This window comes from Nerophis ophidion, linkage group LG06 (assembly GCF_033978795.1).
Source record: "Nerophis ophidion isolate RoL-2023_Sa linkage group LG06, RoL_Noph_v1.0, whole genome shotgun sequence".
In the NCBI taxonomy this organism is placed as follows: domain Eukaryota; kingdom Metazoa; phylum Chordata; class Actinopteri; order Syngnathiformes; family Syngnathidae; genus Nerophis; species Nerophis ophidion.
Window position 1 is genome coordinate 76,280,581 of NC_084616.1, and position 26,424 is coordinate 76,307,004.

Below are 26,424 nucleotides of genomic sequence, written 5' to 3' on the forward strand. Positions count from 1 at the left end.
TTGAATTAAGCAAAATTATCTGCCAATAGAACAAGAAAATTCGGCTTGTCAAGACTTTCCAAAACAAAAAAATACAAAAAATTTGGGATATTTTATATGAATTAAGCAAAATTATTTGCCAATAGATCAAGAAAATTTGGCTTTTCAGGACTTTCCAAACACAAGAAAAAAAAATTCAAAATTAGGGGTATTTTATTTGAACTAAGCAAAATTATCTGCCAATAGAAGAACATTCCACTTGTCAAAGCTTTCCAAAACAAGAAAAAAAATATAGAGGTATTTTATTTGACTTAAGCTAAATTATTTGCCAATAGATCAAGAAAATTTGGCTTGTCAAGACTTTCCAAAACAAAACAAAAAATACAAAAAATGTGGATAATTTTATTTGAATTAAGCAAAATTATTTGCCAATAGATCAAGAAAATTTGGCTTGTCAAGACTTTCCAAAACAAAACAAAAAAAATACAAAAAAATTGGGATATTTTATTTGAATTAAGCAAAATTATTTGCCAATAGATCAAGAAAATTTGGCTTGTCAGGACTTTCCAAACACAAGAAAAAAAATCCAAAATTAGGGGTATTTTATTTGAACTAAGCAAAATTATCTGCCAATAGAAGAAGAACATTCCACTTGTCAAAGCTTTCCAAAACAAGAAAAAAAAAATTAGGGGTATTTTATTTGACTTAAGCTAAATTATCTGCCAATAGATCAAGAAAATTTGGCTTGTCAAGACTTTCCAAAACACAACAAAAAACAACAACTAGAAAGTACAGTAAATTGCAAATAAAAAAACAAGGCCTTTAATGCAGATTTTGCACTGAGCAACCATTTTTACTTTGACATACTAAACACAACCTGAGCCCAGTCGGAATGCAAAGTAGTTTTTGTTTTCATTTGATTCCAAGTAAAGGCGCAGAAAAGAAGGAATAACAGATTTGTTTTTCCTCTCACGTTGTGGAGCTTGCAGCTTGTGTTTTTTTTTCCAGGGCATGTCGGATTTATTAAGCACAGCAGGTGTTTGCAGTCCATGGGATAAGCTCGCCGGGACAATGATGTCTGCAATTAAAAGAAATATAAGTAAACACTACTCTCGTGTTTGCCGCTGTTTATCCTATTTAAGGTCGCCTAGTCTTCGAGCACGAGACAAATAGAGATGTCCGATAATGGCTTTTTTGCCGATATTGTCCAACTCTTAATTACCGATACCGATATATACAATCGTGGAATTAACGCATTATTTTGTTGTGATGCCCCGCTGGATGCATTTAAACAATGTAACAAGGTTTTCCCAAAATAAATCAACTCAAGATATGGAAAAAAATGCCATATTTATTATTGAAGTCACAAAGTGGATTATTTTTTTTTAACATGCCTCAAAACAGCAGCTTGGAATTTGGGACATGCTCTCCCTGAGAGAGCATGAGGAGGTTGAGGTGGGCGGAGGGGTAGCGAGGGTGTATATTGTAGACGAGGTAGTGCTGCAAGGGCTTCTGGGTATTTTGTTCTTTATTTTGTGTTACGGTGCGAAATGTGTTTGTCATTCTTGTTTGGTGTGGGTTCACAGTGTGGCGCTTAGTTGTAATAGTTTTAACGTTTTTTTTTATACGGCCACCCTCAGTGTGGCCTGTATGGCTGTTGACCAAGTATACCTTGGATTCACTTGTGTGTGTAAAAGCTGCATGTATTATGTGACTGGGCCGGCACGCTGTTTTTACGGAGGAAAAGCGGACGTGACGACAGGTTGTAGAGGACGCTAAAGGCAGTGCCTTTAAGACACGCCCCCGATATTGTTGTCCGGGTGGAAATCGGGAGAAATACGGGAGTGTACCGGGAAAATCGGGAGGGTTGGCAAGTGTGAATGCGCCCTATAACCTATAATGCACCTTATTTATTTATGAAAAAAGATCAAAAATTGACCATTCATCCATTGGCAGTGCTCCTTATGGTCCGGAAAATACGGTAAACTACCTTTCTTTTAAGTACTATTATCACTGGAGGACTAGAAGAAAAGGAATAGCTAAGCATGCTACACAAACGCACGGAGCAGCTTCAAATGTAAAGTAGGGGTGATCGTTCCAGATGTCGATACCCAGTTAAGTATCAATATATAAACATTCCGAAAGTAATTCAATTAATTTGTTTTTCTTGATATTATAACAAAATAATTGTTGTTTTTTTGTTATTGTTTACACTCGGGGTGTAAGTCTTTGGATACAGGAGAACCATACCCAAATAACGATAAGGAATCGATCCATTGTGGTGAAGAAGGAGCTGAGCCGGAAGGCAAAGCTCTCAATTTACCGCTCGATCTACGTTCCCATCCTCACCTATGGTCATGAGCTTTGGGTTATGACCGAAAGGACAAGATCACGGGTACAAGCGGCCAAAATGAGTTTCCGCCGCCGGGTGGCGGGTCTCTCCCTTAGAGATAGGGTGAGAAGTTCTGCCATCCGGGGGGGAGCTCAAAGTAAAGCCGCTGCCCGGTGGTTCGGGCATCTGGTCAGGATGACACCCGAACCCCTCCCAGGACACGTTCTGGCCTGGGAACGCCTCGGGATCCCCCGGGAAGAGCTGGACGCAGTGGCCGGGGAGAGGGATGTCTGGGCTTCCCTGCTTAGGCTGCTGCCCCCGCGACTCGACCTCAGCAGAGGAAGATGTCTAGATGGATGGATGGATTCAATACCACACCGTCTGATTTACAATACTAGCCAATTCCACATTTCATAAGTGATAAGTCGATCAACTTTGCGTTTCATAATCCATTGCCAAAGTGTCGGATCAGGACTTGAAATCAGATCGGATCTGAGGCCAAAGAAGTCAAGACGGCGTCAAAGTTAGTGTTGCGCCACGGGCGTCGTATTTTTCCGCCTTCCTGCTGGTTCGGCTATGCTCTTTTTTTTTTCCTGTGCCTGTTATCTCGCTCTGTTGGAATGAATTTCTTTTCATCAGCAGCCAGCATGGCCAGCAGCCAGGAGACCATCGAAAAAAAAGAAAAAAAACACAATAAAAAACTTGCACGGAATGTTTGCAGAACATACAGCTTCTTGTGTGCAGTTATTTTAAAAGTGAAGTTTTACCTTTATTGCTGGCGGTGGTTAATTTATCTTCACGCTCAAATTCTATCACACGGGGGGGCCAAATTGCAAAACCCGGATTAGATCCCGGGTCGAACAGGATTAATTGACAACAGCCAGGGTTTAATAGTGAAAGTGGTGTTTTTACTCCTGTTGGAGTTCTTATTTCCTTGAAATTCACCACATGGACAGGATGCACATTTAATGTCATGTGGTCTTTGACAACGGTGCTGTCAGTTTAGGACTACGATTATGTTATATATATTATATATACAAACCCCTTTTTCCATATGAGTTGGAAAAATTGTGTTAGATGTAAATATAAACGGAATACAATGATTTGCAAGTCCTTTTCAACCCATATTCAGTTGAATGCACTACAAAGACAAGATATTTGATGTTCAAACTCTTAAACTTACATTTTTTTTGCAAATGATAATCAACTTAAAATTTCATGGCTGCAACACGTGCCAAAGTAGTTGGGAAAGGGCATGTTCACCACTCTGTTACATCACCTTTTCTTTTAACAACACTCAATAAACATTTGGGAACTGAGGAAACTAATTGTTGAAGCTTTGAAAGTGGAATTCTTTCCCGTTCTTGTTTTATGTAGAGCTTCAGTCGTTCAACAGTCCGGGGTCTCCGCTGTCCTATTTTACGTTTCATAATGCGCCACACATTTTTGATGGGAGACAGGTCTGGACTGCAAGCGGGCCAGGAAAGTACCCGCGCTTTTTTTTTTACAAAGCCACGCTGTTGTAATACGTGCTGAATGTGGCTTGGCATTGTCTTGCTGAAATAAGCAGGGGCGTCCATGAAAAAGACGGCAGCATATGTTGTTCCGGAACCTGTATGTACCGTTCAGCATTAATGGTGCCTTCACAGATGTGTAAGTTACCCATGCCTTGGGCACTAATGCACCCCCATACCATCACAGATGCTGGCTTTTCAACTTTGCGCCTATAACAGTCTGGATGGTTCACTTCCCCTTTAGTCCGGATGAGACGATGACGAATATTTCCGAAAAAAATTTGAAATGTGGACTCGTCAGACTACAGAAAACTTTTCCACTTTGCATCAGTCCATCTTAGATGATCTCGGGCCCAGAGAAGCCGGCGGCGTTCCTGGATGTTGTTGATAAATGGCTTTCGCTTTGCATAGTAGAGCTTTAACCTGCACTTACAGACGTAGCGACGAACTGTATTTAGTGACAGTGGTTTTATGAAGTGTTCCTGAGGCCATGTGGTGATATCCTTTAGAGATTGATGTCGGTTTTTGATACAGTGCCGTCAGAGGGATCGAAGGTCACGGTCATTCAATGTTGGTTTCCGGCCATGCCGCTTACGTGGAGTGATTTCTCCAGATTCTCTGAACCTTTTGATGATATTATGGAGCGTAGATGTTGAAATTGCTAAATTTTTTGCAATTGCACTTTGAGAAACGTTGTTCTTGAACGCAGTTGTGGACAAAGGGGTGTACCTCGCCCCATCCTTTCTTGTGAAAGACTGAGCATTTTTCTGGAAGCTGCTTTTATACCCAATCATGGCACCCACCTGTTCCCAATTAGCCTGCACACCTGTGGGATGTTCCAAATAAGTGTTTGGTGAGCATTCCTCAACTTTATCAGTATTTATTGCCACCTTTCCCAACTTCCCAACGTGTTGCTGTCATCAAATTCTAAAGTTAATGATTATTTGCACAAAAAAAAAATGTTTATGAGTTTGGACATCAAATATGTTGTCTTTGTAGCATATTCAACTGAATATGGCTTGAAAAGGATTTGCAAATCATTGTATTCTGTTTATATTTACATCTAACACAATTTCCCAACTCATATGGAAACGGGGGTTTGTGTATGACCTAATCCAAACAACCTTCTGTCAAGACTTGGACTATGGGATGGTTTGTTTTTCCGATGCAGAGGAATGTTGGCACGAGCAAGGCGTGAATGAAGGTACATATTTATTTCTTTTACTAACAAACTACAAACAAAGGAAGCAAAACAAAAGGCGCGCACGAGGGCTGAAGTACAAAACTTGGCTATGAAACCAAAACTAGCAATATGGCATGACTATGGACAAAAACAAAACCAAAACTCAATAACTGTTGTTGTGATTTTGGACTCTTCCGTTTCTTAGTTTGAGCACTTCCTGTTTATCTGGTCTCCATGGTTTCACATTGGTTCCACCTGCCCTTGTTTCGACGCACACCTGTTTTTCATTGATTGCTTTAGTATTTAGTCCTGCCTGCTACCTCAGTTCCTTCTGGTTGGTTGGTTTGTTACTTGCAATACGCACCTTGGTTCTTCTTTTTGTAGTCACTATTGCTAAGTTTCGCCTTAGCTTCGCCTACGCTCTGCACATCTATTCCTGTACGGGGCGGCATAGAGCGGCCGTACCAGCAACTTGAGGGTTGCAGGTTCGATTCCCGCTTCCGCCATCCTAGTCACTGCCGTTGTGTCCTTGGGCAAGACACTTTACCCACCTGCTCCCAGTGCCACCCACACTGCTTTAAATGTAACTTAGATATTGGGTTTCACTATGTAAAGTGCTTTGAGTCACTAGAGAAAAGCGCTATATAAATATAATTCACTTCACAATTCACACTACTCAGCTGTCGTTGCTAATTATAAGCCTAGCTCTCTGTGCGTTTGGCACGCTTTTTCTTTGTATTTTGTCCCAGTGTTATTTTAGGTTTTGTATTAAATCTAATCTTACCTGCAACTCCTGCCTGTCTTGGTCCTCTTGCATCCCTGGGGTAGCAACACGCATCCAACATGCCTCGCCGTCGTGTCGACGGCGACATAAAAAACTTACGTGGCATGGACAGAACGATAAAACAGGCATGGCATGGCATGAAGGAAGTTTGAGGTAAAGTCTCCAGGCTGACCACCCGGCAACTACAGGTTTAAATAATACAGGCGGTTAGTGCAAACAGGTGTGAGACGTGAGGACAGGGGCGTGACATGAGGACAAGGTGAAAACCAATGAGTTGCTATGGCAACAAAACAAAACAGGAAGTGCAAAAAAAAGGAACTGATTGTCCAAAAAACAAAACCAAACATGATCCCATAAATATGACACCTTCCCTAGTCATGGTGCAGGGAAAAAAAATCACTCAGGGAAAAAATTCAACAAACATGGTCACACATAACATATGGTACCATACCATACCATGTTATGCAAAAGGGATGTAACAAATTGCATTAGTGCCAGTATCTATACTAGCGGGCTTCACGGTGGCAGAGGGGTTAGTGCGTCTGCCTCACAATACGAAGGTCCTGCAGTCCTGGGTTCAAATCCAGGCTCGGGATCTTTCTGTGTGGAGTTTGCCTGTTCTCCCCGTGAATGCGTGGGTTCCCTCCGGGTACTCCGGCTTCCTCCCACTTCCAAAAAACATGCACCTGGGGATAGGTTGATTGGCAACACTAAATGGTCCCTAGTGTGTGAGTGTGAATGTTGTCTGTCTATCTGTGATGAGGTGGCGACTTGTCCAGGGTGTACCCCGCCTTCCGCCTGATTGTAGCTGAGATAGGTGCCAGCGGCCCCAAAAGGGAATAAGCGGTAGAAAATGGATGGATGGATCTATACTAGCAATATTAGTACTGATAAATGACGTTTGATCAGCCGGCAAGAGCTTTTCAGCCAACCATATTGTGTGTGTTTGTGTTTTCAATGATTGGCATGCAGACCAGCAGACCTGCAAGTGTGCGTCTTTGCACAGCGAGAATTTCTGGTGGGAACTACTTAGCAGCTCTTTTCAGCCAGCCTGTCACTGGCGCCTCAGCCTGATGAATATTCACACCAGCGACAAAGACTGCTCACATAAACAAAAGCCGGAGCCAATTAGTGTCCAGGAAGGCTAACCCAGAGTCGTGTTGGTGTGTTTGTTGTGGTTCTTGGACCTGCGTAGAATATAAGGATAACATCCTGGTTCTACATTTCAGCAGGGGTGTGTCCGGACTCCTCCCTTTACGCCGCTCCAACTCTCTATAGACCCCCCCCGAAAAAAAACACAGCAGGATGGAAATTCCCGCCCACCTCAACAAAAGCCGGGTTGTTTTATGATCTCGTTGGCCTTCTGAGTCCTTTTCCCACCGCGACTCGCGTCAGAACCTCTCACCTACTTAGCTTCCCACTCTTATTAGAAGACAGAAGAGGCATCTCATCGTCTCTCTGCTTCTTTCAATCACCGTCTTTGTTCCATATTTAACTCTCCCAAGTGCTCCGAATCTAAACCATCTGATTGTGCCGAGTGCAAGTCTTTTGTGGAATATCCCATGGAACACTTGGAGGGTTGTGGTCTGAACCATATGATGAATGAATGACGTAATATCGCTAAAATTCGCTCCATTCTGTCCACTAAAGACGCCGAGATCATTATCCGTGCGTTTGTTACGTCTCGCCTCGACTACTGTAACGTATTATTTTCGGGTCTCCCCATGTCTAGCATTAAAAGATTACAGTTGGTACAAAATGTGGCTGCTAGACTTTTGACAAGAACTAGAAAGTTTGATCACATTACGCCTGTACTGTATATACCTTTATATACATATATACCTATACTGTATATATCTTTATATACATATATACCTATACTGTATATACCTTTATATACATATATACATACATATATATATACCTATACTGGCTCACCTGCACTGTCTTCCTGTGCACTTAAGATGTGACTTTAAGGTTTTACTACTTACGTATAAAATACTACACGGTCTAGCTCCATCCTATCTTGCCGATTGTATTGTACCATATGTCCCGGCAAGAAATCTGCCTTCAAAGGACTCCGGCTTATTAGTGATTCCCAAAGCCCCAAAAAAGTCTGCGGGCTATAGAGCGTTTTAATTTCAGGCTCCAGTACTCTGGAATGCCCTCCCGGTAAAAGTTTGAGATGCTACCTCAGTAGAAGCATTTAAGTCTCACCTTAAAACTCATCTGTATACTCTAGCCTTTAAATAGACTCCCTTTTTAGACCAGTTGATCTGCCTTTTCTTTTTTCTCCTATGTCCCACTCTCCCTTGTGGAGGGGGTCCGGTCCGATCCGGTGGCCATGTACTGCTTGCCTGTGTATCGGCTGGGGACATCTTTGCGCTGCTGATCCGCCTCCGCTTGGGATGGTTTCCTGCTGGCTCCGCTGTGAACGGGACTCTCGCTGCTGTGTTGGATCCACTTTGGACTGGACTCTCGCGACTGTGTTGGATCCATTATGGATTGAACTTTCACAGTATCATGTTAAACCCGCTCGACATCCATTGCTTTCCTCCTCTCCAAGGTTCTCATAGTCATTATTGTCACCGATGTCCCACTGGGTGTGAGTTTTCCTTGCCCTTATGTGGGCCTACAGAGGATGTCGTAGTGGTTTGTGCAGCCCTTTGAGACACTAGTGATTTAGGGCTATATAAGTAAACATTGAGTGATTGATTGATTGATTGATGAAGACAGAGACTATCTTAGACTCTTAGAAAGTACAGCAGGGGTCACCAACGAGATGAGGGGTCACCAGATGAGTCGCCCACTGGCCTGTTCTAAAAATAGCTCAAATAGCAGCACTTACCAGTGAGCTGCCTCCTATTTTTCAATATTTATTTACTTGCAAGCTGGTCTTGCTATGCTCGCCATTTTTAATTCTAAGAGAGACAAAACTCAAATAGAACTTGAAAATCCAAGAAAATAGTTTAAAGGGGAACATTACCACAATTTCAAAAGTGTTAAGAACAATAAAAATCAGTTCCCAGTGGCTTGTTGTATTTTTTGAAGTTTTTTTTCAAAATTTTACCGGTCTCTGAATATCCCCCCAAAAAAGCTTTAAAGTGCTTGATTTTCGCTCTCTGCGAAGACACTATCCATTTCCCTGTGACGTCACACAGTGCTGCCAATGTAAACAAACAATGGCGAACACCACAGCAAGATATAGCGACATTAGCTCGGATTCAAACTCGGATTTCAGCGACTTAAGCGATTCAACAGATTACGCATGTATTGAAACGGATGGTTGGAGTATGAAAGTATTGAAGAAGAAACTGAAGCTATTGAGCGAATAGCTATTGACGCTATTCATAGCCATAGCATGGCCGAATAGCTGCGTTAGCATCGCCGGTAAAATGTGCGGACCAAACGATCAGGACTTTCGCATCTTGTGACACTGGAGCAACTTAAATCCGTCGATTGGTAAGTGTTTTTTTCGCATTAAATGTGGGTGGAAGGAAACGTAATATAGTTGCAAATGCATCTGCAGGTTATCCATACATCTCTGTGCCATGTCTGCTTTAGCACCGCCGGTAAATAGCATGTTAGCATCGATTAGCTGGCAGTCAACATCAACAAAACTCACCTTTGTGATTTCGTTGACTTTGTAGTTTGTAAATGCATCTGCAGGTTATCCATACATCTCTGTGCCATGTCTGCCTTAGCATCGCCGGTAAATAGCATGTTAGCGTTGATTAGCATAGCATGTTAGCATTGATTAGCTGGCAGTCATGCCGCAACCAAATATGTCTGATTAGCACATATGTCAACATCAACAAAACTCACCTTTTTGATTTCGTTGACTATCGTTGCAAATGCATCTGCAGGTTATCCATACATCTCTGTGCCATGTCTGTCATCGCCGGTAAAATGTGGAGACACTCTGGCACATTCAATGGGGGTCTGGCGGCAGACACTTTGGCATCTTCGGGCCAGTGGTGCAACTTGAATCCCTCCCTGTTAGTGTTGTTACACCCTCCGACAACACACCGACGAGGCATAATGTCTCCAAGTTTCCAAAAAATAGTCGAAAAAACGGAAAATAACAGAGCTGAGACCCAATGTTTACAATGTGTTGAAAAGGAAAATGGCGGCTGTGTTACCTCGGCGACGTCACGTTCTGACGTCATCGCCTCCAGCGCGATAAACAGAAAGGCGTTTCATTCGCCAAAATTCACCCATTTAGAGATCGGAAATCGGTTGAAAAAACATATGGTCTTTTTTCTGCACCATCAAGGTATATATTGACGCTTACATAGGTCTGCTGATAATGTTCCCCTTTAAGGGCGACCGTGATGGCACTGCTTTTAGCGTCCGCTTTTCCACTGTACTAACAGTACAGTACATGGCATTGACTACAAGAAATACTTGGTCAACAGCCATACAGGCCACACTGAGGGTGGCCGTATAAACCACTTAAACACTGTTACAAATATGCGCCACACTGTGAACCCACACCAAACAAGAATAACAAACACATTTTGAGAGAACATCCGCACCGTACCACAACATAAATACAACAGAACAAATACCCAGAATCCAGTGCAGCCCTAACTCTTCCAAGCTACAATAGGTGTATATTGTAGTTATACCCCTGATGTAGACATAGAGCAAGACCCACTCGTTCAAACAAGTAAGTGAAAGTAATCGCCTCCAGAGCGATAAACAGTAAGGCGTTTAATTCGCCAAAATTTACCCATTTAGAGTTCGAAAGTCGGTTAAAAAAATAGATGGTCTTTTTTCTGCACCATCAAGGTATATATTGATGCTTACATAGGTCTGCTGATAATGTTCCCCTTTGAAGACTTGGTCTTCACTTGTTTAAATAAATTGATTTATTTTTTTTACTTTGCTTCTTATAACTTTCAGAAAGGCAATTTTAGAGAAAAAAATACAACCTTAAAAAAGATTTTGGGTTTTTTAAACACATATACCTTTTTACCTTTTAAATTCCTTCCTCTTCTTTTGAGATGCCACCTCAGTAGAAGCATTTAAGTCTCACCTTAAAACTGCACGGGTCGTTTGTCATTTTGATTTTGGAGTTTGTTTGTGCACTTTCTGATTTGTTTCTGTCGCCATGGTTGCATATTTGTTTCACCTGTTCCTTGGTTCCGGACTCTCAGCTGCTTGTTGATTACCATCCTTATTTAAAGGGGAACATTATCAGCAGACCTATGTAAGCGTCAATATATACCTTGATGGTGCAGAAAAAAGACCATGTATTTTTCTAACTGATTTCCGAACTCTAAATGGGTGAATTTTGGCGAATTAAACGCCTTTCTGTTTATCGCGCTGGAAGCGATAATGTCAGAATGTGACGTCGCCGAGGTAATACACCCAGCATTTTCATTTTCAACACATTGTAAACATTGGGTCTCAGCTCTGTTATTTTCCGTTTTTTCGACTATTTTTTGGAACCTTGGAGACATCATGCCTCGTCGGTGTGTTGTTGGAGGGTGTAACAACACTAACAGGGAGGGATTCAAGTTGCACCACTGGCCCGAAGATGCCAAAGTGTCTGCCGCCAGACCCCCATTGAATGTGCCATAGTGTCTCCACATTTTACCGGCGATGACAGACATGGCACAGAGATGTATGGATAACCTGCAGATGCATTTGCAACGATAAAGTCAACAAAATCACAAAGGTGAGTTTTGTTGATGTTGACTTACGTATGTGCTAATCAGACATATTTGGTCGCGGCGTGACTGCCAGCTAATCGATGCTAACATGCTACGCTAATCGACGCTAACATGCTATTTACCGGCGGTGCTAAAGCAGACATGGCACAGAGATGTATGAATAACCTGCAGATGCATTTGCAACGATAAAGTCAACGAAATCACAAAGGTGAGTTTTGTTGATGTTGACTGCCAGCTAATCGATGCTAACATGCTATTTACCGGAGGTGCTAAAGCAGACATGGCACAGAGATGTATGGATAACCTGTAGATGCATTTGCAACTATATTACATTTCCTTCCACCCACATTTAATGCGAAACAAACACTTACCAATCGACAGATTTAAGTTGCTCCAGTGTCACAAGATGCGAAAGTCCTGATCGTTTGGTCTGCACATTTTACCGGCGATGCTAACGTAGCTATTCGGCCATGCTGTGGCTATGAATAGCGTTAATAGCTATTCGCTCAATAGCTTCAGTTTCTTCTTCAATACTTTCATACTCCAACCATCTGTTTCAATACATACGTAATCTGTTGAATCGCTTAAGTCGCTGAAATCCGAGTCTGAATCCGAGCTAATGTCGCTATACCTTGCTGTGGTATTCGCCATTGTTTGTTCACATTGGCAGCACTGTGTGACGTCACAGGGAAACGGATAGTCACATCGCAAATAGCAAAAATCAAGCACTTTAAAGCTTTTTTTACGGATATTCCGAGACCGGTAAAATTTTGAAAAAAAAATTCAAAAAATACAACAAGCCACTGGGAACTGATTTTTATTGTTTTCAACCCTTTTGAAATTGTGATAATGTTCCCCTTTAAGCCTGCATGTTCTGTTACTCGCTCTCTGATCCTAGCCTTGTTTCCCTCAACTAGTGACGACGCTAACTCCCGACATTGGTAAAACCTGTTTTTGTACTTGTTAGCTTATATGCTATTGCTGTGTCTAGTTTCCTAGCTTCATGTTTTTGGTTTGTCTTTTCTACTTAGCTCCAGTGTTTCTGTTTCTTAGTCAATTTTTGGCTAATAAATCCACTTTTCTTACATTTACGCTGTGTCCGAGCCTGAACTGCATCTTGGAAGAAGCACTTTAACCACCATGCCACGTGATCTACTGAAAAACTTTCTCACACACTACTGAAACACTCTTGTACACACTACTGACATTTTTTTCTCTCATAAACACTACTGAATTTTTTTTCTCTTACACGCACATGCACACACACACACACACACACACACACACACACACCTGGTGTGTAAAAGGTGTACTAGAGTGTTTCAGTAGTGTGTGTGAGAGAAAAACATGTCAGTTGTTTATGTGAGAGCATTTCAGTAGTGTGTGTGAGAGGTAATTCTGAATAATGTCCCTAACGGCCCCACATAAAACAGCACCATTTATTTCAATATCCGCTACGGTGTCCCTTAAAATATCTCCCTTCTGTGTTTTTTCCCCGCACAGGGTGGAGCAATAGCCATCCTCACAGCCTGCGAGAGGCCCACCGATTTTGCCGGAGTGGTTCTGATCGCTCCCATGGTCCAAATGAACCCAGGCTCAGCCACGCCCTTCAAGGTAGGTGTTATTATTATCCACGCTTCTCTGAAACAGAGAGGTTATTTAATGTCTGTTTAGTAGGGTTTCTTTTTACAGTACTTACCATTTTGCTGCCTTTGCTAAAACAACATGGAAAGGTGTGAGAAAACAAAAAAGAAATGGATTAACTCAAGTCCTGTTCTCCCAGTCTGGCCACATTCCAAAGTGTTCTAAGTATCTGCCTCCTGCAGGTTTTCGTGGCCAAGATTCTGAACCATATGCTGCCGAGCTTGTCTCTCGGCTCCATCGAGTCCAAATGGGTCTCGCGGGACCAGAAGCAGGTGAGACATAAACAGACGACCGGGCTAGACGGATTGTTGTCTGCTGCGGAGATGACACAAACAGACTACTGAAACACTCTCATACACACTATCGAAACACTCACACACACTACTGAAACACTCTCTTATACACTACTGAAACACTGTCATACACACTACTGACATTTACACTCTCATACACACTACTGAAACATTCTTATACACACTACTGAAACACTCCCACACACACTACTGAAACACTCTCACATACACTACTGAAACACTCTCATACACACTACTGAAATTGTTTTCTCTCACACAAGCTACTGAAGCACTCTCATACACACGACTGCAACACTCTCATATACACAATTGGCAATCTTTTCTCTCTCACACACACTACTGAACCACTCGCATACACACTACTGACATTTTTTTCTCTCACACACACTACTGAAACACTCATACACACTATTGAAACACTCACACACATTACTGAAACACTCTCATACACACTACTGACTTTTTTTTCTCTCACACGCACTACTGAAACATTCTCATATACACTATTAAAACACTCTCATACACACTACTGAGACACTCTCTCACACACACACTACTGAAACACTCTCACACACTACTGAAACACTCTCATACACACTACTGACATTTTCTTCTCTCACACACACTACTGAAACACTGATACACACTACTGACATTTTCTTCTCTCACACACACTACTGAAACACTCTCATACACACTACTGAAATTTTTTTCTGTCATAAAGACTACTGATTTTTTTCTCTCTCACACACACACACACACACACACATTTGGACTCGGCTCCATCGAGTCCAAATGGGTCTTGCGGGACCAGAAGCAGGTGAGACATAAACAGACGACCGGGCTAGACGGATTGTTGTCTGCTGCGGCGATGACACAAACAGACTTTTTAGCACAATGCAAAAGGCCACATGGGGATCATAATGATGCATGTGATACAGGATGAGACCACCCTGTCCTGGAAAACACTTTTTATTGAATCAGGACTAAGTAATAGCACATATTTACCACACCTGATAGATTCTCAGTAGGAAACGGATTCATATGGCCCCATTCGTGGCGGTTTACCTGACACATGAAACGTGACGAACAGGGTGGCTGCGCTATCCACTTTAACAGGGGTGTCAAACTCATTTTAGCTCAGGAGCCGCATGGAGGAAAACCTGTACACACACGCGCCGGACTATTAAAATCCTGGCATTAAAACAAAAAAAATTAAGACAACTTAAGATTGTTGTCTTTGTCTTACTTTGGTCAAAAATAGAACAAAAATGTTGAAAATATTACAATAAAAATATAGAAAAAAACTCCCGGCAGCGGTAAAGTTTGGATCCATGAAGGAAAGAAAAAAATTGAATGAATGTTCACAACTGAATAAATGTAGATATGCATAAAAATTTGTTTCATTTTGTATATATATATTTTTTTTATGAATTAACGTTTATGACAACCTTTTTCCAAAACACAATATAGAATATGCGAGGTTGCCCTCTAGTGGGTTCCTCGGACCACCACACACTGCCACGAGAGCCTGGATTTCAGGGTACAGCACTTGTTATTTTCATAAGTAGTGCAAGGCTTTTGCTTTCCTGCAAAATGTATTTTTCTGATTCCGTCTCTCTCTCTCTCTCTCTCTCTCTCTCTCTCTCTCTCTCTCTCCAACTCCATCCCTCGTGTCTCGCTCCGGCTGCTGCTAATAAAGGCGACAGGGGATTAGATAACCCGGCCCACCTGGGCCATCTAGTCACCTGTCGCTGGCTGTCTTCGAGGCCGATCCTTGCACACCCTGTTCTGCGGCAGGCTCGCAGGCCACACCCCCCTCCACAGCTTGCATTTATCATTTGTTTTCAAAACGCTTACAAAAAAAAGGGACCCCAAAATTTTTTTAAGGAACCCTTTTTTTAGGACTTCATGGACCTCGTTTTGAAAATTCCTAGTGCAAACACTGATGGAGTATTGGTGGGTGCAAAACCGTAGCCGGCCGGTTTTAATACTAATCAATTATCATCTCGGCTGCTGCTAATAAAGGCGACAGGGGATTGGATAACCAGGCCCACCTGGGCCATCTACTCACCTATCGGTGTCTTCGAGGCTGGTCCTTGCACACCCCGTTCCGCGGCAGGCCTGCAGGCCCCCCCCCCCCCCCCCTCCACAGCATACATTTATCATTTGTTTTCAAAACACTTACAAAAAAAAGGGACCCCAACATTTTTTTATGGGACTCTATTTTTAGGACTTGATGGACCCCGTTATGAAAATTCCTAGCGCCAACACTGATGGAGTATTGATGGGTGAAAAACCGTAGCCGGCCGGTTTTAATACTAATCAATTATCATCTCGGCTGCTGCTAATAAAGGCGACAGGTGATTAGAAAACCAGGCCCACCTGGGCCATCTACACACCTGTCGCTGTCTTCGAGGCTGGTCCTTGCACACCCCGTTCCGCGGCAGGCCCGCAGCCCACGCCCCCCCCTCCACAGCATACATTTATCATTTGTTTTCAAAACACTTACAAAAAAGTGGGACCCCAAACATTTTCTATGGGACCCTATTTTTAGGACTTGATGGACCCCGTTTTGAAAATTCCTGATGGAGTATTGGTGGATGCAAAACCACAGCCGGCCGGTTGTAATACTAATCAATTATCATCCCGGGGGCCATAGATCATTCATTCGTGGGCCGGGTCATGACTTTGGCACTTATATCTTAAATGTTTTTCCAACTTTGCTGAGTAGCGTGGCCCTTTCCATCATTTTCAGCAGACTGCATTGCAAAAGATTAACCTCTCACGCCAGATCCATCCATACGAATCCCTTCCCTACTGTAGTCCGGTGTTCATTTTTTATAAAGTCAGTGTTCATTAGACAAAAAGTGTTTCCTTTTTTTGACTCGATTAATGATTTGGACGGCATGAGAAAGTGGAAATGGGAATGCAGCTCCCTTTGACACAGCGGCAACATAATCATTGTTGCTAAGGAGAAAACTGCATGGTCGGCATCAATCGCGCTGAAGTGTTTATTGTAAACAAAAATATAAATAGGGCAAGTGAACACATTTGAAGTATTGTCAGCATTTTAAAGCGCATTTAGAGCTAAATAAAGCTGCTGGGTGAGGTGGCGACTTGTCCAGGGTGTACCCCGTCTTCCACCCGAATGCAGCTGAGATAGACTCCAGCATCCCCCGTGACCCTGAAAGGGACAAAAGGTATAAAATGGATGGATGGATAATGATGGGTGCTGACTCCTGTCAAATCAAATGCAGTTGCTGCCATCTTCTGGAACTAACAAAAACTGCCGGAATTGTAAAAGCCAATGTTTGTTTTTGTTTTTTTTAACCCCTCCATCTATTTTCTACACTGCTTGGAAGTAGGCGGGGTTCACCTTGGACTGGTCGCCGGCCAATCACAGGGCACATATCGACCATCACTCATCTGTGGACAGTCAAGGACACAAAGACGCCCAAACGGAGATTCAAACGCTAATAAGTCAGCATGCTAATCACTCAACATGCCATGCTAACCACAACTATGCTAACTTAGGCCTGACCTAATAAGATCCAAAGACTTGGGGCCTGACTTACTAAGGTCCAAACAACACAGGCTAAACAACGTGTGCAAACTATAAAATTGTGTGCACTATTAGTGGCCGTGGTTGTTTTTGTGATCTACTAATTGTACAAAAGTAGTGCAGACCATCCATCCATCCATCTTCTTCCGCTTATCCGAGGTCGGGTCGCGGGGCAGCAGCCTAAGCAGAAAAGCCCAGACTGTCACGATCCGTGACTCGGATTGTTCATGGTTTTGCTCTTTTTATGTCTTTGTTCATGTTTTGTTTCTGGACTCTGCCGATCCTTGTTTGAGCACTTCCTTGTTTGTGTTAGTCACCATGGCAACGGATTGTGTTCCTCCTCACGGGCTCCTGTCACACACCTGTTTCTAATAATTATTTGTGTATTTAAGACCACCTGATTCCTTAGTTCGTCCTCGGTCCATTGTTTGCTTTTTGCAACACGTCACGGTTTGTATTTGGTATCATAGATTTTGTGCTAAGTTCCGCCTTAGCTTCACGTGCGTGTGGCACGTCGTTTAATGTTTTCTGTTTCCTGCTACGTTTTTTCCCCTTTTTGCACCAGTGTTCTTTTGTTTTATTATATTAAAACTTGTTCCTACCTGCAATCCTGCTGACTGGTCGTGTGTGCATCCACGAAGTGGCAACTCCGCGCAGCAAGTGCGCCGCGAAGCGTGACAGAATGGACGTGACGCTCGGCGTGGACTTGGGCGTCGACGTGGACTCGGGCGTCGTCTTGGACGTCGACTTGGACTCGGGCGTCGTCTTGGACGTGAGATATAAAAAGGATAATACATACTGTGACGGACTCTTGCCGTCGTCGTGCGGGTTCAACGGACCACCCGGGAAGGACATGACCTCTTTTATTTTGCAATAATAAAGATTGTCTTCCGGTCCGGTCGCTTTTCAGCTCCCTCTCCGCTGCTCGCCACTTGGTCGCTTTTCAGCCGGCTTTGTCGTCGTCTCTGTTGCTCTCGCTTCTGCGGACACTCCACCTCCTTCCTTGATCTTTCCTCCTTCTCCCCTTTTATACTCTGCGAGGAGATAAGTCAATCGTGTGCCGGTTTTATGAGCCTCGCACCTGAATTAGATTGCAGCGGCGTCGCTCCCTCTCCGCTCTGCCGCATTCTCCGCCTCCTTGCCGCCATCTTGGGCAGGGCTGCAGCGTGCCCTGCTCCGCCTCTCCACACATACATTTATCATTTGTTTTTAAAACGCTTACAAAAAAGTGGGACCCGGTTTTTATGACTTGATGTGGTCCCTGGGTCCCCAGTTTGAAAATTCCTAGCGCCAACAGTGATGAAGTATTGGCGCGTGCAAAACAGCAGCAGGCGGGGTTGGGGCTGGAGCCAGAGCGCGAGCGAGAACAAAAGAGAAAAAGACAATGGCTGGAAAGCAACTGAGGGACTTTTTGAAAAATAAAACAATATTGTAACCCTGAAACAGGCTCTCATGTCGGTGCTTGGTGGTCTGAAGAACCCCCAGGAGAGCAAGCCCCACGCTAACCAATAATAAATAAATTACTTCTTACCATTAATGCAACTTCTTGAACAAGTGCGGTAGAAAAAAGGATGGATGGATTCAAATGAATGAGCATGTTTTATATTTTGAACATTATTTTTAACACTGTGATTACAAGTGGAATTATTCATTACTTATCGTGTTAAGCAATGTCCGCTCAGATTTATCCGAGAGCCAGATGCAGTCATCAAAAGAGCCACATCTGGCTCTAGAGCCATAGGTTCCCTACCCCTGGGTTAGAGTACCCGCCCTGAGATCGGTAGTTCATGAGTTCAAACCCTGGCCGAGTCATACCAAAGACTATAAAAATGGGACGCAATACCTCCCTGCTTGGCACTCCTCTCTCTCTGGTTCCCACGCCAACTCCAACCCAGTGTCTCGGTCCGACTGCTGCTAAAAAGGGCGACGGGTGATTAGATAAGTGGGCCCACCTGGGCCATCCACTCACCTTGCACACCCCCGTTCCCCGGCAGGCCCGCAGGCCACGCCCCCCCTCCACAATGTACTAAAGGGGTCCCGTCCCAATCGGATATTGATATCAGCAGAATTCAGATTACCGTAGATTTCGTACTATAAGGCGCACTTAAAATCCTTTCATTTTCTCAAAACTCAACAGTGCGCCTTATAACCCGGTGCACCTAATGTACGGAATAATTTTGGTTGTGCTTACCGACCTTTATTTGCTACCTGGTGGAATAAGTGTGACCAGTAGATGGCAGTCACACATAAGAGATACGTGTAGACTGCAATATGATGGCAATCACACGAGTCATACCAAAGACTATAAAAATGGGATCCATTACCTCCCTGCTTGGCACTCAGCATCAAGGGTTGGAATTGGGGGTTAAATCACCAAAAATGATTCCCAGGCGCGGTCACTGCTGCTGCTCACTGCTCCCCTCACCTCCCAGGGTGATGTGTCAATTGCAGAGAATAATTTCGCCACATCTAGTGTGTGTGTGACAATCATTGGTACTTTTTTAAAGAAGTTCAAAAATGTGAAGTGAATTATATTTATATAGCGCTTTTCTCTAGTGACTCAAAGCACTTTACACAGTGAAACCCAATATCTAAGTAACATTTAAACCAATGTGGGTGGCACTGGGAGCAGGTGGGTAAAGTGCCTTGCCCAAGGACACAACGGCATTGACTAGGATGGCGGAGGCGGGAATCGAACCTACAACCCTCAAGTTGCTGGCACGGCCACTCTACCAACCGAACTAAACCGCCCCAAACAAAACAAATGCAATTATTTTTTAGTATGTAAACACAATGTTGGGGATGTTGGGTTCAGGGGGGATGAGGGGCCTTTCATTAGTCTTGTGTATGGGGGCCCAGGATTAGGTGCAACACATGAATAATTCATTCACAGCCTTGATTTTGACACATAGGATCTAATAGTTGGCAAAAAGAAGGGTTGGTAGACTGAGGTTCCACTAACCAAGGATGTGTGGGTGTCTGTCAAGGTGGAGGCTTATGACAACGACGAGCTCAACTTCCACGGCGGGCTGCGCGTGTCCTTTGGCATGCAGCTGATGGGGGCCGTGGCCCGCATCGAGAGGACCATCCCCACCATCGGCTGGCCCTTCCTGCTCCTGCACGGCGACGCCGACAACCTCTGCGACATCCGAGGTTCCAGGTTGATGTTTGAAAAGTCTCCCAGCTCGGACAAGAAACTCAAGGTGTGTAATTATTGACCGTGTTTGGACTGGAGTGGACTCTCACATTATTATGTTAGATCCACTATGGACTGGACTCTCACTATTATGTTAGATCCACTATGGACTGTAGTCTCACAATATTATGTCAGATCCACTATGGACTGGACTCTCACTATTATCTTAGATCCACTATGGACTGTAGTCTCACAATATTATGTTAGATCCACTATGGACTGGACTCTCACTATTATCTTAGATCCACTATGGACTGGACTCACTATTATGTTAGATCCACTATAGACTGGACTGGACTTTCACTATTATGTTAGATCCACTTTGGACTGGACTCTCACAATTATGTTAGATCCACTATGGACTGTAGTCTCACAATATTATGTTAGATCCACTATGGACTGGACTCTCACTATTATCTTAGATCCACTATGGACTGGACTCACTATTATGTTAGATCCACTATAGACTGGACTGGACTTTCACTATTATGTTAGATCCACTATGGACTGGACTCTCACTATTATGTTAGATCCACTATGGACTGGACTCTCACGATTATGTTAGATCCACTATGGACTGGACTCTCACTATTATGTTAGATCCACTATGGACTGGACTCTCACGATTATGTTAGATCCGCTATGGACTGGACTCTCTCACAATTATGTTAGATCCACTATGGACTGTAGTCTCACAATATTATGTTAGATCCACTATGGACTGGACTGGACTCTCACTATTATATTAGATCCACTATGGACTGGACTCTCTCACTATTATGTTAGATCCATCAAGGACTGGACTCTCACTATTGTATTAGATCCACTATGGACTGGACTCTCACTATTATGTTAGATCCACTATGGACTGGACTCTCACGATTATGTTAGATCCACTATGGACTGGACTCTCTCACTATTATGTTAGATCCATTAAGGACTGGACTCTCACTATTGTATTAGATCCACTATGGACTGGACTCTCACTATTATGTTAGATCCACTATGGACTGGACTGGACTCTCACTATTATGTTAGATCCACTATGGACTGGACTGGACTCTCACTATTATGTTAGATCCACTATGGACTGGACTCTCACTATTATGTTGGATCCACTATGGACTGGACTCTGACGATTATGTTGGATCCACTATGGACTGGACTCTCTCACTATTATGTTAGATCCATTATGGACTGGACTCTCACTATTGTATTAGATCCACTATGGACTGGACTCTCACTATTGTATTAGATCCACTATGGACTGGACTCTCACTATTATGTTAGATCCACTATGGACTGGACTCTCACGATTATGTTAGATCCACTATGGACTGGACTCTCTCACTATTATGTTAGATCCATTAAGGACTGGACTCTCACTATTGTATTAGATCCACTATGGACTGGACTCTCACTATTATGTTAGATCCACTATGGACTGGACTGGACTCTCACTATTATGTTAGATCCACTATGGACTGGACTGGACTCTCACTATTATGTTAGATCCACTATGGACTGGACTCTCACTATTATGTTAGATCCACTATGGACTGGACTCTCACGATTATGTTAGATCCACTATGGACTGGACTCTCTCACTATTATGTTAGATCCATTATGGACTGGACTCTCACTATTGTATTAGATCCACTATGGACTGGACTCTCACTATTATGTTAGATCCACTATGGACTAGACTCTCACATTATTATGTTAGATCCACTATGGACTGGACTCTCACGATTATGTTAGATCCGCTATGGACTGGACTCTCTCACAATTATGTTAGATCCACTATGGACTGTAGTCTCACAATATTATGTTAGATCCACTATAGACTGGACTGGACTTTCACTATTATGTTAGATCCACTATGGACTGGACTCTCACTATTATGTTAGATCCACTATGGACTGGACTCTCACTATTATGTTAGATCCGCTATGGACTGGACTCTCTCACAATTATGTTAGATCCACTATGGACTGTAGTCTCACAATATTATGTTAGATCCACTATGGACTGGACTGGACTCTCACTATTATGTTAGATCCACTATGGACTGGACTGGACTCTCACTATTATGTTAGATCCACTATGGACTGGACTCTCACTATTATGTTAGATCCACTATGGACTGGACTCTCTCACCCTTATGTTAGATTTATTATGGACTGGACTCTCACTATTGTATTAGATCCACTATGGACTGGACTCACACTATTATGTTAGATCCACTATGGACTGGACTCTCACTATTATGTTAGATTCACTATGGACTGGGTTCTCACACTATTATGTTAGATCCACTATGGTCTCTAGTCTCACAATATTATGTTAGATCCACTATGGACTGGACTCTCACGATTATGTTAGATCCACTATGGACTGGACTCTCACTATTGTATTAGATCCACTATGGACTGGACTCTCACTATTATGTTAGATCCACTATGGACTGGACTCTCACTATTATGTTAGATCCACTATGGTCTGTAGTCTCACAATATTATGTTAGATCCACTATGGACTGGACTCTCACGATTATGTTAGATCCACTATGGACTGGACTCTCTCACTATTATGTTAGATCCATTATGGACTGGACTCTCACTATTGTATTAGATCCACTATGGACTGGACTCTCACTCTTATGTTAGATCCACTATGGACTGGACTCTAACTATTGTATTAGATCCACTATGGACTGGACTCTCACTATTATGTTAGATCCACTATGGACTGGACTCTCACTATTATGTTAGATCCACTATGGACTGGACTCTCACTATTCTGTTAGATCCACTATGGACTGGACTCTCACACTATTATGTTAGGAAGTTTATTTGCAATATTGGATATTATTAAAGTTTAAAAGGTATGCAATTTCAAGCAGTACATATATTTTCTGTCATAATGAAAAAAATCAATCACATATTAAGTACTTTAAATATTAAGTACTTTGATTTTGATTAAATGAGTTTGACGCCCGTGTGCTAATTATATCATAAGATATATTTGCTCTATCATTTAAAGGCCTACTGAAAGCCACTACTAGCGACCACACAGTCTGATAGTTTATATATCAATGATGAAATATTAATATTGCAACACATGCCAATACGGCCGCTTTAGTTTACTAAGTTGCAATTTTAAATTTTGCGCCGCAATATCCTGCTGAAACGTCTCGGTATGATGAAGTGTGCGCGTGACGTCACGGATTGTAGAGGACATTTTGTTCCAGCACCGTTCCGGGCTATAGGTTGTCTGTTTTCATCGCATAATTCCACAGTATTCTGGACATCTGTGTTGCTGAATCTTTTGCAATTTGTTCAATGAATAATGGAGACGTCAAAGAAGAAAGCTGTAGGTGGGAAGCGGTGTATTGCGGCCGCCTTTAGCAACACAAACACAGCCGGTGTTTCATTGTTTACATTCCCGAAGGTGAAGCTTTACTATAGAACAGAGCGGCCGAGCGAACATGGTTCCCTACCACATGTCAATCGGCAGGTTTCGGTGAGAAAATTGTGGTAAAAAGTCGTCTCTTACCGTAGACATGAGTGGATAGCTTGCGTCGTTCCTCGTGCACCTGTCAAAGAGGCAGCTGGGGACATTTTTTTCCAGCCCCGATCCCAGCTATAAGTCGTCTGCTTTAATCGCATAATTACACAGTATTCTGGACATCTGTGTTGCTGAATCTTTTGCAATTTGTTCAATGAATAATGGAGACGTCAAAGAAGAAAGATGTAGGTGGGAAGCTGTGTATTGCGGCCGCCTTTAGCAACACAAACACGGCCGGTGTTTCATTGTTTACATTCCCGAAGGTGAAGCTTTACTATGGAACAGAGCGGTCGAGCGAACATGGTTCCCTACCACATGTCAACCGGCAGGTTTCGGTGAGAAAATTGTGGTAAAAAGTCGGCTCTTACCGTAGACATGAGCGGATATCTTGCGTCGTTTCTCGTGCACTTGTTAAAGAGGCAGCTGCGGACTCTCTTGCCTCCTCCGACTGGCCGTCCCCGAAGGTGGGATGCTTCCACCGTGGAGGAGGGAGAAAAAAATGGCTGCCTCGTGGAGAAATGTGGCTTCCCTCAGAGACACTGGTGGTCGCCACACCCCTCCGACTTTCAGGTACCATATCATCTCACTAAAACACTACTAACACAATAAGCAGATAAGGGATTTTCCAGAATTATCCTAGTAAATGTGTCTAATAACATCTGAATCGCTCCCACTGCCCTCGCCTTTTTTTTTCCTAGTCCTTCACTCTAACTTTCCTCATCCACGAATCTTTCATCCTCGCTCAAATTAATGGGGAAATCGTCGCTTTCTCGGTCCGAATCGCTCTCGCTGCTGGTGGCCATGATTGTAAACAATGTTCAGATGTGAGGAGCTCCACAACCCGTGACGTCACGCGCACATCGTCTGCTACTTCCGGTACAGGCAAGGCTTTTTTAATAGCGACCAAAAGTTGCAAACTCTATCATCGATGTTCTCTACTAAATCCTTTCAGCAAAAATATGGCAATATCGCGAAATGATCAAGTATGACACATAGAATGGACCTACTATCCCCGTTTAAATAAGAACATCTCATTTCAGTAGGCCTTTAAAGTTGAGTGGTCCAGCAAATATTCATGTTTTCAAATGAATGAATGAATAATCATTGGATTAATCGTGATGACATTATAAATCCAAATAATCATGACTGGTGCGTGGTCCCCCCCCCTCCAGGTCTACGAGGGCGGCTACCACGCCCTTCACCAGGACCTGCCGGAGGTGGCGGAGTCGGTCCTGAGGGAGCTGACCGGCTGGGTCCGAGAGCGCCTGCCCGACAACACGTCCTCGTCGCCGCAAGGCTCGTAGGAAACTGAGCACAGCAGCTAAGCAAAAAAAAACGCCACTAGAACATTCTCCTGTTCGCTATGGACAGGACTGTGTAGTCCTTTGGGCATTTTACTCCACTCTCTTTGCCTCTTTAGAGCTCACATTTTTCTAATTGCTCCTTGACAATAGGCCGGGTTGGAAGTGGAAAGTACAAGTAAGTTCAAGTTGCAGTATGCTCAGGTTTGTCGTGCAATAATACTGTTTTGTTTTGGACACTTCTCATCATCATCAGCCTTCCCCAAAATCAGCCGAAAGAACAATAAACACCGCCAGCACACATTATTCTTTAAAACTATATATATATATATATATATATATATATATATATATATATATAGATATATATAGATAGATATATATATATAGATATATATAGATATATAGATATATATATATATATATATATATATATATATATATATATATATATATATATATATATATATGTGTGTATATATATATATATATATATATGTGTATGTATATATATATATATATATGTGTATGTATATATATATATATAGACATATATATACATACATACACACACATATATATGTATGTATGCATATATCTATATGTATATGTATGTATGTATGTACGTATATATGGTAGCACTTTAGCATGGGGAACATCCATCTATCTATTTTTTACCGCTTGTCCCCTTCCCCATTATTAGTTGCTTATTAACATGCAAATTAGTAACATATTGGCTCCTAATTAGTCATTATTAAGTACTTATTAATGCCTTATTCTGCATGGCCTTACTATACAACAACCCTAACCCTAACCGAATAACTGGTAAGTCTTTGTTATATTTATGAATGAATGTATGTATATATATATATATATATATATATATATATATATATATATATATATATATATATATATATATATATATATATATATATATATATATATGTACATACATGTGTGTGTGTATATATTTATATATATATTTATATGTATATATGTACATACATGTGTGTGTGTATATATTTATATATATGTACATACATGTGTGTGTGTATATATTTATATATATATACATACATGTATTTATGTATATATATATATATACACATGTGTGTATGTACATGTATATACATACATGTGTTTATGTATGTATGTATGTATATATGTATATATATATATATATGTGTATATGTATATATATATGTATATGTATGTATATACGTATGTATACATATGTGTATATGTATATATATATATGTATATGTATGTATATGTATATACGTATGTATACATATGTATATATGTATGTATATTTATGTGTATATGTATACATATACATATATACATACGTATATGTG

General features: G+C 42.1%; 1 protein-coding gene across 3 annotated transcripts in view; it reads left to right on the forward strand.

The window, feature by feature from the left end:
- mgll (monoglyceride lipase) overlaps positions 1–25,364 on the forward strand; it is an 82,439-nt gene extending 57,075 nt beyond the window's left edge. For all 3 annotated transcript variants that reach the window (XM_061904869.1, XM_061904868.1, XM_061904870.1), the window contains 4 exons: positions 12,977–13,087; positions 13,300–13,389; positions 19,984–20,199; positions 24,935–25,364. In XM_061904869.1, coding sequence (XP_061760853.1) covers positions 12,977–13,087; positions 13,300–13,389; positions 19,984–20,199; positions 24,935–25,066 — 549 coding nt within the window. In that variant the 3' untranslated portion in view covers positions 25,067–25,364. The remainder of the gene's footprint in view (positions 1–12,976; positions 13,088–13,299; positions 13,390–19,983; positions 20,200–24,934) is intronic.
- The last annotated feature ends 1,060 nt before the right edge of the window (positions 25,365–26,424 follow it).